At 43.7% G+C, this 15,304-nt stretch overlaps 1 protein-coding gene across 1 annotated transcript in view; it reads left to right on the top strand.

Annotated features, from left to right (window-relative positions):
• LOC147693339 (transient receptor potential cation channel subfamily M member 2-like) overlaps window positions 1–15,304 on the top strand; it is a 1,947,553-nt gene that overhangs the window by 1,911,332 nt on the left and 20,917 nt on the right. The window contains exon 26 of the mRNA XM_086935940.1: window positions 5,686–5,796. Coding sequence (XP_086792066.1) covers window positions 5,686–5,796 — 111 coding nt within the window. The remainder of the gene's footprint in view (window positions 1–5,685; window positions 5,797–15,304) is intronic.

The raw sequence follows: 15,304 nt of genomic DNA, 5'->3' as shown, positions 1-15,304 counted from the left end.
CGCAATTGCGAACTGGTACAAAACCCTCGCGAACTGGCAGAAATCCTTGCGAACACAAAAAAAAAATACGCAAGAATTCGTGGATTTTGCGGATAGCGAGTTCGCAAATACGCAAATTCGCGAACGCCAGATTCGCAAAATTCGCCGGTGCTTAACCTCTAGTCACAGATTCCTTTCCTTAGAATAATCCCCAGGCATGAAAATGGTTGTAGAAATATTTTGTACACAGTACCTCTGCTTGTTGGTGGTTGGTGTAATTCGGCTCCATGTGACGTCATCCATGCTGGGAGTGACATGTGTGGTGCCTATATAGATGACACCCTAGCATGCTGACGTCAGGTGTATTCTTTCTGTGCCATTTAGTGCAGATCTAAGCTATACCAAAGGGGATGTTTCAAACTTCTAAGCCGCTTTCAAAGACCGACTAGACAACAACGCCCACAACAGCAAGGAATTATTCAACATCGTCAAAGAGTTTACTAACCCCACTGCCAACTCCAACGACATCACTCCCTCTCAAACTCTCTGCGACTCCCTAGCCTCATTCTTCCACGACAAAATCGCTGACATCCACAACAGCTTCGACAACCAACCCGGAGACCAACCCACCCAACCTTCTGCCGCACCTTCACCCCCCTCGAACATCCTGAATGACTAGAACCCAATCTCCACTGAGGACACCATCCGCCTGATGAACTCCATCCACTCAGGATCCCCCACAGACCCTTGCCCTCACCACATCTTCAACAAAGCAGACTCCATCATAGCTCCACACCTCCGAGACGTCATCAACTGCTCCCTCAACTCCGCCACCTTCCCGGAAAGCTGGAAACACGCCGAACTCAGCGCCCTGGAAAAAACCCACAGCTGACCTCACCGAACTCAAAAACTACCGCCCCATCTCGCTTCTTCCATTCCCGGCCAAAGTCATCGAGAAAGCTGTCAACAACCAGCTCACCGCCTTCCTCGAAACCAACAAATCCCTCGACTCTTCACAATCCAGCTTCCGAGCCAAACACAGCACTGAGACCGCACTCATCGCAGCAACAGACGACATTCGAACTCTACTGGAAAATGGAGACACAGTCGCCCTCATCCTACTCGACCTCTCCGCAGCCTTCGACACAGTCTGTCATAGCACCCTGTTACAATGCCTCAGAAACGTCGGGATCCAAGGAAAAGCACTGGAATGGATCACCTCGTTCCTTGCCGGAAGAACTCAGAGAGTCCGCCTCCCACCATTCAAGTCAGAAGCCACTGAAGTCATTTGTGGCGTACCACAAGGATCTTCACTCAGCCCCACCCTCTTCAACGTATACATGAGCCCCCTCGCGGCCATCGCACGCCAACACAACCTCAACATCATCTCCTACGCTGATGACACTCAACTGATCCTCTCACTCACCAAAGACCCTAACACCGCCAAAACCAACCTACATGAAGGAATGAAAGAAGTAGCCGAGTGGATGAAACACAGCCGTCTGAAACTGAACTCAGACAAAACAGAAGTCCTTATCTTAGGTACCTCCCCCTCCACCTGGGACGACTCTTGGTGGCCAGAGGTCCTTGGAAAAGCACCCATCCGGACGGACCACACACGGAACCTGGGCGTCATCCTGGACTCCTCACTCTAGATGACCAGACAAGTCAACGCCGTTTCATCATCCTGTTTCAACATTCTTCGCATGCTCAAAAAAACATTTTGCTGGATCCCCACCGAAACTAGGAAAACGGTCACCCACGCACTGGTTACAAGCCGTCTGGACTACGGAAACACCCTATTCGCCGGAAACACCGCAAAACTCCAGAAAAAACTCCAACGCATCCAGAACGCATCAGCCAGACTCATACTAGACATCCTGCGTAAAGACCACATTTCCGGTCACCTGAAAAACCTCCACTGGCTCCCCGTCAATAAGAGGATAACATTCCGCCTCCTAACCCACGCACACAAAGCACTTTACGAAGTTGGACCCAAATGCCTCAACACACAACTTTCCTTCTACACCCCCTCCCGCCAGCTACGCTCTTCCAACCAAGCCCTTGCTGCTGTACCTCGCATCAACAAAACCACCATGGGAGGAAGATCCTTCTCCTACCTAGCGGCTAAAACCTGGAACTCACTTCCCACTCACCTTCGCCTCACTCAGAACCACCTAGCATTCAGAAAGCAACTTAAAACATGGATATTCGACAAGTAATCCCCCACCCTTCTTCAAGCGCCTTGAGACCCTCTGGGTATGTAGCGCGCTATATAAATTATTTGACTTGACTTGACACTGATGCCAGTGTGGGATCTAATGAAAAATGCACTCAGAGGGCATCTTAGAGATGCCCCCTGAAAAACTACCAGACTCTGGTAGGTTCCCTGACTGGTACACACCAGCCTGCCACCACGAGACATGTTTCTGGACCCCCTAGGCTGGGAGCCATAAGTTCCATGAGCCCAGAAACAAATCCTTTCCTGGGCAGATGTGTTCACACCTCCCCAGGCCAGGAAAAGCCTTTTGTGGCAGGGTAGCTTCTAAGGCCTGGCAGCCTCAGTAATGTGACCCCCAGCCTCACCTGCTGTCAGGAGCAGGCCCCCTTCCTTTCTCCCCTCGTTTTCAGTGGAAAGACAGGCATGAAAACTTAGCAAGCCCAGAAGGAGTGCCCACCTCTGCCAACCCAACCCTTCAGGTTGGGGAGGCGAGACGTCGCCCACTTCTCAGTGCCCACCATCTTCCAGATAGCAGGCACTCCTCAATCAGGATTAGGGATTGTGTTCACTCCCCACATGGGGTGAGCACACCAAAGGTGTAGTCACCCTATGGTCAGTAGCCCATGGGCTACTGACCTCAGGACCCCTAAAACGCCCCCTAAATACTGTATTTAGGGGCAGCCCTGAACCAGAGCCCTAACAACCTAAGAAGAAAAAGGATAAAAGATGACGCCCATCAGAGGAGACTGCAGAAAACAACTCACTTGGCCCCAGCCCTACTGGCCCGTTTGCAGTTTCCGGAGATCCTGCCACAAAAATCATCTTGTCCTGCAGCCAGCGACCTCCAGAACACCTGGGAGGACTAACTGCCCTGAACAAAGACTGGATGTCCTGTTAAGAGCAGCTCTGTTCAGAAGAAACACCAAAGAAAGACTATGAGCCTGCTGAGGAAAAAGAAACCCGATGTCTGGAACCACCACTGCACCCTGCCACCTACGGCCCGAGTCTAGTGGCCCACTGGTCCAAGCAAGGTATCTCAGTGCTCCAGAGTCCGAGTCCACCATGGGTTGACCTCTCCAGGGCACCCTGACATAGCCTGCAGCCTCTGCACGGAGACTCCTCCACCCGGTAAGGTGAAATTCAACCTTAAAAGACACCCCTGCACCCAGCCATCCTGCCTCAGGAGAAAAGAACCTGAGGTGCACCTACGTCCCTGAGCCCTCCAACTTACCTGCCCAGCTGTTGGTTCCTCCCGGAAGTCTTCCTGGACTGAGCCTGCAGCCTAAAAACTAAATTGAAAATCCCCTTTGAAAACAACAGGGCACCCGATGCCAAAAGAGCACTCTGCACCCAGCCGCCCCTGCGCTGTAGCGGGTGCACTTTGTGTGCTAAACCAGATTCTCCTTTGCCCTGAGCCTAACACCAGGAGCTTGGCTCCCACAAACCTTGTGGCCTTCTCTCCATCAGCTACCAACCTGAGGCCCCCGATCCCCCATTGGATAAGATTGGGCCTCAGCACTCTGCCACCGGCCGCCCTAGTGCTGCTGAGGATGTAAAAAGAGTGCATCCTTGACTCTGGGGGATCCCTGAGTCTAACCCCAGAATACTAACTTCCACAACAAAGTACTTATCTGCTAACCAATACCATGAGATAACACTCACGGTTTTTCTATGAAAAGTTTGGAAAATCTAAGAAATCTTTAAAACGTTTCCTAAATAACCAAAACACTTTTACTTACCTGTTTACAGGAAATGTCCCAGTGCAGTATGCAGGTATACTGCACTGTGTAAGAAAAGTAATCTGAAAAATAACTTAGATGGTATTCTACTAAAACAAATCCTATATAAAGGATATGCACTGTATTCTGAAAAGCATTGGATTATCAGTAACACTACTGTTATCAAAACAAAGTACATTTACAATTGTAATTCAAACTGTTTACAAACTGTATTACTACTGTAAAGTATTTTTTGCTTACCTGTGCCAGGCTTGCTTGGTTCTCAAAGATAAAATAACAAAAAAAAATGTTTTTGGATAATCAATTTTATTGAGTTTTCAATGTAACCAAACAAACAGCACCATTCAGAATTACATTGCATGAGATTAGTCCAGGGTAAGCACATTACACATCGATACGAAAAGTATCATACATGCAAATCAAAGGTCAACATATCCGGGGGCAATCTGTAGATCCAACCAACCCATCTTAAATCTCTATCACTCCCACCCACTTCCCCCACATTTGGCAAAAGTTCTCGGGCATCCCCATGCCACATAAAGAGGCTGTTCCTGGGCGGCACACCAGTCCACCCCTTGCGCCAACACGCCAATATTGGTGTGGTAGCAGTCAGCCAATGGGCAGCGATATTCTCTTGGCTACCACCAAGGCCGTGTTATGAAAGAGCTTTTTAGCTCTGCTACTATCCAATCCGTCAGTGATGCCCAAAAGAACACGTGTAGGAGCTAGAGGAACCTCCCAGCCCAAGACCGCCATCAATTCTCTTATTAAGGACTCCCAGTACCTCTGTATCGCAGGGCATGGCCACACCATGAGATAGAAGTCTGCGCAGGGTGGGAGCAGTGGGGGCAAAGGGCATCCGACCGGAGCCCATGCTGTGAAGGTGCAGGATGTAAGATAGGCTGCATGCAGGAAGTAGATTTGGAGCAAACGAAGCCGCGCCAAGACCGTGGTTGTTTTAGGGCCCATCAAGGCATCTCTCTAGTCGGCATCCTCTAGAGCCCCAAGCCAGCCCTCCCACTTATCGCGGAGTTGAGAGAGGGAGTTGGGGGTATTATTGGTAAGTGATCTGTATATTTTGGAAATCCCCCCTTTCCCCAAGTCACCAGTCATAATCTGAGCTTCTGGTGGACTGTATTCCGGCAAGGAAGTACCATCTGCGATGTATGAGCGTAGTGGCATGGCGCAGCTGCAGGTAGCAGAAAAGGTGGGAGGAGTGGAGGGAGTGCCTGGCCTGCAGGTCTTGTAAAAGAATATTTTTATACAAAACAATTGGTCTGAAGTCCAGTCTTTAAATGTGTGAATTCATTTGCTGACTGAGTGGGTACGACAAATACTTAACACTGTCATCTGAGAAAGCCTTACTGCTCGACTACACTAATAGAGAGTGAGGTTCTATCTACTTTACCTCTGCCTACCCTTTGGTTCCACTAGACTCTGTGCACCCTATACCTCCACTTCATATAGTATATACAGAGCCAGCTTCCTACAGATATAAGTAGACTGGATGCAGGGATGAGAGCACAGGCGGTGACATAAGCAGGCAGGTGCAACCATGAGAGCACAGAAGGCGCTGCAAGTAGACTGGATGCAGCAAAGCCTGCGCTGACACTAGAAGGTTGAAGAGAACACTGAGTGGGAAGAGCCAGTTTGGGAGGGGAGACAAGATGGAGTACCAGAGGAACCAGTCCCAAATCTGTTATTGCCAATGTAACACCACGCTATTTGTTGATTTGACCCTCACAGGTGTACACAGGTTACCTGGATGACCCCAGAAACACAGATGACGCGTGGGTTGAGGTACGCGCAGTGAGCGTGCACTTTGAATCCCCAGAAGATTTGACGGTTCTGGAATCGGTAAGAACTTGTTTCTTTGCACCTCATGATTATCTGTGAGCTGGAAAAGAGTTAGTAAAGTGTGATAACCTTGTTTTCATCAATTTGGGCCCTTATTACTTAGCGCAGTTGAAGTGGAAAATTACAATACACTATGGTGCATGGCCTTCCTTGCACAGAAAACTACTGTGTAGCTCATAGAATGGCCTTTGCAGTGTGAGCCAGAGCATGAGGGCAGTGGTACCTGCAGAGATGAAGGGTGTGGTTAGAAGCAAAGAACAGGAAAGTAGCTGTACATGCTTGCAAGCATTGTACCAGGATGAGCAGATGAGGTTAGGGCTAGAAGAACCGTCCTTGGAAATAGGGAACAAAATGTCCTTGTGGTTAAACAGACTGACCCTGCACAAGCAGCAAGCGGTTGAAGAAACCAAATATTTACAGTACTCCTTCTCAGGGGTCTTACCAATAAGTAGTCCATTCAAGAGTGGCAAAGAAATCAACACAGAATCTGAAATATGAAAAGACATCTTTATTATCATTAATTGTGAGGCTCCGTCGCCCAGCCACTCTTAAAGCAACTGAATGAGGGAGTCTGCCTGCATGGCCTTCGCACAGGCCTTTTATACAGAATATTTTGCCTTAAGCACACATTCCTGCTTTGAAGTGCATTATGTTGGAAATTCCCAGGACGTGCATACAAAGCATCACTTTCAGGATAAGTCCAGGCTAAAAAAAGGATTGCACACATGCTTGGTTTCCTGTTCCATCAGGCCGGACAAACCCACCATAAAACCTTCAACCAGATCGATGAACATGTTGTAAAGGAAAGGCAGCAACAGATGGGACGGAGATATAAGTGGTGGGAATGGTGCCATAAAAGATCGGACATGTCCTGCTCTTTGAACTTTATTGCGCCAGCTGCTGAACAAGGAACTGGCTTGGGAGGTTAGCCTCAAGCAACAGGGTCAGCTGTCGTCAGGTCATGCAGCAGTCAGCACAAACCCATGCTAAGGTTATGTCCTTTAAATGCTTGCTCTGCCATGGGGAAAAAGCCTACTGTAAGGGCAACGAAATAACATGGCTGCTATTTACAAGATGAAACCCAAGTGTTCAATGCAAAACCTTCAAATGCACAGTGAATCCATTGGTGTAACATGATGAAAATACTCATGAATAACGCATTCGCCATTTGCGGTTCACTGATACCAAATTCATAACAGAATCATGACATTTAAAACACAGGTTCAGAATGCCAAGAACCACACAGCATCCTTTTGCCCTTACATAGGCAATAACCTATACATGGCTATATTCATCACTAGCTGGTGTTGATGTAAATACTGTACCAAAAGGAATTATCAGTAAACTCTGACCTAACCAGTTCATGTTCAGGTAAAATATGAAACTCATGTGAAGAAAAAGAAAGAGTATGTTGGGAAGTTGGTGCAGACGTCAATAGTGTAGGGGGAAACATACCAAAATATAGTAGCCAATAAAATACATTAAAGTATTAAAATAGATAGAGCTATACTGCACTTAAAGAACAATATTCTGTAATGTCTGTTTTTCATCTCCTGCTTTTTATCGTCATTCCTCAATACAATCTCCATTTTCTAATGTCGCTCACGCAATCTTGGTAGAGTACATCAGCTGTGATTATTAGCAGGTCATAGGGACACTGCAAGTCCTGCAGGCCTACTGCCACTACTCAGGTCACAAACTGAACCGTTTGTACTCCTACGTGACCCTGCAACTGGCAAATGGTAACCAATCAAAAATTTAACAAAATACCATAATACAATTCAGCAAGGGAAAAAGAACAACAAAAGGTCAAATACGTAATACTTGCACAGTCCTAAGCAGACAGCAAATCCTAGAATTATCTAATAACGTTTTATATTGCTTCCTACGCATTTCAGTAATTCATTATATGTTTAAGTGAAACAATGGTGTTCCTGATCAATGCTCTCAGATGAAAAAGGAATACTCTTCCACAGAGAGTGGACTTTATTCTGCTCTTACTAAACAGAAATACTTTAAAACAATGCCAGCAAAGCAGCAAAAATTATTTTCCAAACTTCAAGTCTATATAAGCTCACAAAAAATACCCAAAGTCCATCAGATCCGCTTCCAGTTTTTTCTTCGCGTTGGGCCTCTTCAAGTCAGGCCTTTCATGAGGAGACAATACTGTTTAGTTGGAGTGCCGTCCGGGGAAAACACTCACAGCTCACTCGAAAGTTTCAATGTTTCAAAACAATGCACCAGTGTCTCTTCTTGGTGGCAGACACTACAAATGATGTGCTGTTTATTGATCAAGGGCACAAAGCATCTCGTGCAGATCCAAGCACTGTCAAGAAAACTCCTTCAGCAAAGCAGCAGCACTTTCAAACTCCAACACTCATCATTTAGTGTCAGAGGACGCTCAAGCTGCTCTCTCCTGGGCACCAGAATGTAGTGCCTTTTTCCAAACGTGGATCCTTGGGTGCACTGCCTTTCCACTGGTGCAAAGCAAAAGAGGTGTGAATGTGGCCAAAACTCGGGCCAAGGGCTCAAGGGAATGTACACTGACAGAGGTTTTCCAGCACATAACAGGTACAGAGCCCAAACAACAAATAAACGAATCAGCTCCTCCTTTCTTCTGCAACGCCTTTCGCAAATCAACTGCCTTGCTTTGGAGGTACCACTGATGTCGTGCTGATGATCGTTGTCCCGCTTCGCGACTTCCTTGTTTGCAAGAAGTGTAGAGGCAGGAAATCTGTTCATCTTAGAGCGGTCACTGATGGGGTGTGAGCTTAGTGTTGATCACAGGTCTGCAGGGAATCACTCTTCCTTTAACTCTGGAAGATCTTAGCAGGACCCTAGTGATGCAGGATATGTAACACAATTGTTAGTTTCCTTCAAATCAAGCACAAAAAGCAATTCATGTGTTTTAACAAAAGGACTGGCAAGCAGGTGACCTGCAATCTGCAAGAGAGTGACAATGTGCCATGAGCATAAAATACAAGAGCAAAGGCAAAAGGGCAAAACAGTATCTTTAGAATCTTCAGGTATGTTCTTTTCATTATTCTCTGTCATCTATAGCTACACAGGAATTCTATCAAAATGAATTTCCTCCCATAGTGGCATTGTCTAATGGGGTAAATACATGTGTTCCCTCAATGACTAAGCCTAGGTGTTCCTAAATTCCTTATCTAGAACATCTCGAATAGAAAGATAACATCATTCACATTATCAAAGACATGAAGAAAAGTCCCTTTAAAAATGTGCATTAAGTGCACTATGCAATACAAAAGGCTAATGATCAAATGTGGAGACAAAGAACAAACACTAGAAAGTCCTGGTATTTGCATGTTTAGAACACATCTAATCCCACCAAAAATTAAAGCAGCAGGAACACAAGAAAGCTGAAAAATTAAAAATAGACATTGGAACCAGCCTATCACTACCTTGACAGTCAGTCTGAAAAAAAACATTTTACATAACATGGGGGGGAAAAAACATTTTACATAACATGGGGGTCCCTAATACATAACTACGGTCTAGAAGTGTACACATAAACAATACACCCATAATAATAAATGGGCTGACTGGTGAAAGGAATATGGGAAAAGGGGAAATGGAATTAGGACACAACTAAAATGCCTAATAACTAAGCATAATGCGACATTGGTCAGGGGCGGAACAGCAAAAGAAAAATCTATAGGAAGAACAAGAGTGTGCTTGGGTGCCTCAGGCATGTAACACAGCACCAAGAGAACGGGGAATACACAAAAGACCAAAGTTACACAAATTCTAATTCTATGTTCCTGTTCTCTCATCAGGGAGAGGAAAAATGAAACCTGGCTTCCTTTCAAGGGACAAAGCCATATGCTATTTGGGAAACAAAACATAATCAAATAACGCAATATAAAAATTAGATCACCGTGAGTCACAGATCTATAATTCTATCCTTAGGTCCAATCAAGGATACATAACAATTTAGGGCTGCCTATTCCTTTAAGGGAATGTGCAGTACGTAACATCAGGTGATACACTTTGAACCTGTTATATTTGTTTAGTTATTTATTTTCAATACAGCCAAATGTATAGCCAAAGGTAGGCATGCACTGGTAAAAGTGCTGCCATCCTTCCTCACAGTATGCAAACCATATCTGTGAAATTTATCATTATACCAAATTCATCCAATAATTGTGTAGCGGTACATATCGTCATATGGACCTCTTCAGAACACAGGAGAACTTGTGATGGTAACAACATGAACAAAACATACAAAAATGCAGCACCATGGCATGTGTATTTTATGCACTTTAAACCTGCAGTCAAAAACCCAATATTTGGGCCTGTCTAAATTGTCAGGTCCAAACTCCATACAAACTCTACACCCTCATTTTGACATTGAGCACAACGCAGTTGTCGGTCTATTGTCAAATATAATATGTCATGACAGCTGTAAATACCTCAAACAGAAACATGTACATTTTTTTTTCTGTTAAAGAAATGACGCAAAAACACATCTTTTGTCAATTAGCCAAACTCACGTGTCTTCTCTTCTTAAGAACAATCCATGAAAAATCTGTTGGCAAAAACAGAAAAATACACAACACAAAAACATTGTACCATACACAAAAAATAACTGTTTATTACTTAACTGTTAATGAGCAAATCTGTATTGAACGTAAGCCTGTAACCTATAACCTTCAAAATTGTGTGAAAAAGGCTGCATGTTATTTTTATCTAACACTGGATGCATCATTTCGTTTTCTGTAAAATAAAACACAGCTAGCAAACATTGTAGCAGTCCTGCCAAGCATTTAACACGATGTTTAAAGAAACCCCTTTTCATCTCCCCGTTTAAATCAAGGTCCTGCATGTTACCACGGTGAAACCAGAAACCAGAAACCTCACCATTAGCAGCCCGTGCAGAGAGGTCATTCTGCATTCCTCGGAAACAAAGGCCTAATTGAAAAGGCTGTAAATGGCAACACTTGAGGGGCCTTCTCCATAATTTATGGGGAAACACTTAAAAGAGAACATCTCGGCGAGCGCGCTGAGCCAGCTGTTGCAGATTCTCCCAGCCCCCAGCTTCTGCCACAGTGGAGCTGACAAAGCCAGTAGGCTGGATCTAATCAACAATAATTCAAGCTATTTTAAAAAAAAAAATTTCTCTTTTTAGGCGCTAAAATTATCACTATTCCCATATTATTAGACTACATTCACTGTCAATTTGTCTCAAAAGCTGAAGACACACAGACCAGTTTTTTTAGAGTAATTACTTGTTGCAATCCTATGGCACACACTTCATCAGTGTTAAATAAGCAAACTTTCCATAAGCCTACTTTGAATGTAGAACCTCCAATCCTTATATTAAAACAAGCCTGTGTACTGGCACATTAACCCACTGAATCACAAGAAAGCACAACCTTATGTCAAAACCTAAATGCATGCATTTGCTTAAGACTGAGACACTTTAAGGAAAGCAAAAATGCAGTTTAAACAGTGAATTTACTCAAAATCGACTTTCTGATTTTGGGCATTACAAAATGAATATTTTACAATTTTCTTGCAGAATATGGATTACTAGAAAGTCTATTACATAATCCAAGAGTCAGGTATCTGAAAATAATAATTTATATGTTATAAAAATGAGCTTGCCTGCGCCTATGGCAAGCGAATTTATACAAATGAATTCTTGTCATTTTAGTGATGCAACATAACGTAAATCACATTTTAATGCTAAGAGGTCATAGCATGAGTGTTAAGCTTTATAAATATTAAAAAACGATTTTGGTAGCACAAATTTTTATGAATTAGTTTTTCATAATTAATAATTTTTGTCTCCTAATAAAACCCAATTATTTCTGTTTGTGATTTTTTTACATATAAGAGCCCGCTACATCCCTTGCCTCTTATTGAGATGCATTAACTCACAAACCTGAGCGCATATGCCTAATTTAAAAAGCGTCATATTCTGCGTCACTTTTGGGGCCTCTGTCATGTAAAAGGGCCGTCATGCAAAATCCACCCGTGATGAACTACAAAAATTTCTGGCTGAAAAAACATTCCTATGCAAATATACTACAGCTAAAAACGTCTTGCCTGTGAACATTTAATACAGTGCATTTAAGTGAAAACGCTGTAAATGCATTTATTTCTGCAAAAACATGTAACTTCGTTTTTGGCTGGGGCCTTATTTAAATCCATTAAATGTGAACCACACACATTGAGCACATTTCAGACATAAACAGAAAGTGCTGAAAACATTTAGGACACACAATACAGCGCTCTCCAACCATTTCTTGTAAATCGCGTCGTCGCAATGTACAACAAAACTCACAAACAAAATAGACATGTAAACACACATTTTAACCACGCATTCAAACACACATTTAAACCCACAAATCAACACTCAGAACGAAAACAGGACAGTCCGGACTATACGTAGCTGTAAGTCATATTTACAAGAAACACTGCTCAACAGTGTAAAAACCAAAAATACGCTCAATTCACTAGCTGCAGCTGGCAGAACACCAAAAATCGTTCTGCATATCCATTTATAAAATTATACAGAGTAAAGCATCCTTGTTATGTATTGTGTCATATTTTAGTTCCCTGCAGATACAAAAATCACCAAGGAAGAAATATGTTTGTAAATCTAACCTATTTAGATAAACCGGCTAATTCAAGCGCATACAAAGTTGGCCAATACAAAGCTTCAAATTCGCTAAGATCAGGCATCATACAGCTCACTAATCCAGCATCAAACTTCAAGGGTTACGGGATTTACCAAGTCCCTGCAAAGAACAAATACCCTCGGTTTTTGGCGTCTGCAGGCGTCAAATAACACAACAAAGAATCAAGTACTAAGAACCACAAATGCAATGGAACCATGCAACAACAAAAACGCTAGCAAAGTGTCACCGACAAAAACACTAGCAAAGCGTCAACAACAAAAACACTCGCAAGGGTGCATACGACAAAAGCACCAGCAAAGTGTCAACTACTAAGGACTCTGGGAGCGACCCACTTAAATACTTATCACAGCTGTACCAAAGAAATAGATGTCCAAATTCTAACTGCCAATTTCTAACTGCACTAACAGTCTCTTTAAAAAAACTTGCGCCAAAAAGGGTTGCTCAGTCAGGAGTGACATCTTTTGGAGAGCTTTAAGTCAGAAAAAAAAAAAAATATGCCAGGCCGCAAAGACAGAGAATCCCCCAGAACCTCCGTGCACAGAGTACCTCTTTTAGTAGATTCCTGTCTTGCCTTCCCCAGCATAGTTCTTTTCTCTGAAAAAATCTCTCCTCCAGGTATTCACTTCCATGATGAGCCCCCGAGTTGGGCGCCAACTGAAGAAACCAAATATTTACAATACTCCTTCTCAGGGGTCTTACCAATAAGTAGTCCATTCAAGAGTGGCAAAGAAATCAACACAGAATCTGAAATATGAAAAGACATCTTTATTATCATTAATTGTGAGGCTCCGTCGCCCAGCCACTCTTAAAGCAACTGAATGAGGGAGTCTGCCTGCATGGCCTTCGCACAGGCCTTTTATACAGAATATTTCGCCTTAAGCACACATTCCTGCTTTGAAGTGCATTATGTTGGAAATTCCCAGGACGTGCATACAAAGCATCACTTTCAGGATAAGTCCAGGCTAAAAAAAGGATTGCACACATGCTTGGTTTCCTGTTCCATCAGGCCGGACAAACCCACCATAAAACCTTCAACCAGATCGATGAACATGTTGTAAAGGAAAGGCAGCAACAGATGGGACGGAGATATAAGTGGTGGGAATGGTGCCATAAAAGATCGGACATGTCCTGCTCTTTGAACTTTATTGCGCCAGCTGCTGAACAAGGAACTGGCTTGGGAGGTTAGCCTCAAGCAACAGGGTCAGCTGTCGTCAGGTCATGCAGCAGTCAGCACAAACCCATGCTAAGGTTATGTCCTTTAAATGCTTGCTCTGCCATGGGGAAAAAGCCTACTGTAAGGGCAACGAAATAACATGGCTGCTATTTACAAGATGAAACCCAAGTGTTCAATGCAAAACCTTCAAATGCACAGTGAATCCATTGGTGTAACATGATGAAAATACTCATGAATAACGCATTCGCCATTTGCGGTTCACTGATACCAAATTCATAACAGAATCATGACATTTAAAACACAGGTTCAGAATGCCAAGAACCACACGGTGACCTAGAATGTAGAGCCAGATAGGCCTTACTCGTATTTGTTCGGTATATTGAGACTCCCATAATGTAGAAATTGGTATCCAAATATGGAAAGTATGTTGTTGCCATGCTAGTGTAACCTTCTTCATTCTTTGTGCATTAGGGATAGGACGTGGCTGAACAGGCTAGGGCTGTCAGTCTCAAATCTAGGCCCAGGTTTGAGTCTCAGCAATGAAGCTCAACATCCTGTGATTCTGGGCAAATCACTTTATCTCCCTGTGCCCAACAAAAAGAATGCGTCCTTGAGTAACGTAACTGGTGCTACAAAAAGCGCTCTGATACCCGATACCTTCGGGTCAAGTTCGCGCTATATAAAACTACAAAAAAAAGTTACAATAATTCATGTATTGCAAAATATTACAGTGGAACTGCAGCTGATTGGCTGTGTAATGATCACATTCATCTCATTGAAAGTGTATAAAAGAATGGAATAATTTCAGTAACAGGCCCATCTCTTCCAACATTGTTAGGGTACACTCCCCAATGATCATTGTGTTATCCATTGACTAGTTCATACTGATACCAGACGTCTCCTGTTATTACTTAGAAGTAGAAGCCTGACAGGTTTGGTGGCCGGTACAGGGATATATCTTGGACCTTGCTGTCTCAGCTGAAGCCCTGAGGGGACAAATGCCCAGGCTGCTATCCATGCAATACCCCAGACATGTCAAATGAAGCAGATTATTCTCTTAGGGTGTTGCCCATCGAACAGATTGTCTGTCACACTTGAATGTTGTGGTTCTGATTTACAAAAGTAGACTTACACATTTGAGTACGTTTACTATATTTTTTACTATTTACAAACTACCAGTTTCATTTTACTGATAGTAATTTTACGACTGCAACGACTCTTTAGTCTGGCTGAGAACTTCATACATCAAAAGATAGGACAGGCTCAGAGAGCTTCCTTCCAAATTCCATTGTAGTGCCCTCGGAGTGTGAGTGAGCGAACAGAATGGGTGCTGGAAAGTCAAGCAGAGCCTGAGGGACGAAGGATCCCTGCCTTTACTAGTGGCGCTCGGTGGGAAATAAGGCATGCAACATGTGGAACTCTTGGTGACAGTGCACTGAGGATGGAGGAGATGATGTTCTCAAAGCAAGGTACCTTTAATTTGGATAGTTTGGAATATTTGTTGTCAGTTTTGTTGAAACAAGGAAATAAAGTTCACTTGTAGCAATGGATTGCTAATTTGCAATCGTGTAAGGAAGCCTTACATTTGGAATCTGCTTATATGACTAGGGTACAAGTTTAACAGATGTAAGGGAAAGAGATAAGTGCACCAGCCACCTAACCA

The sequence above is a fragment of the Lissotriton vulgaris genome, chromosome 8 (assembly GCF_964263255.1).
Source record: "Lissotriton vulgaris chromosome 8, aLisVul1.2, whole genome shotgun sequence".
Lineage (NCBI taxonomy): Eukaryota > Metazoa > Chordata > Amphibia > Caudata > Salamandridae > Lissotriton > Lissotriton vulgaris.
Note: the sequence above shows the minus strand (reverse complement) of the source record. Positions and strands in the feature narration are given on the sequence as shown.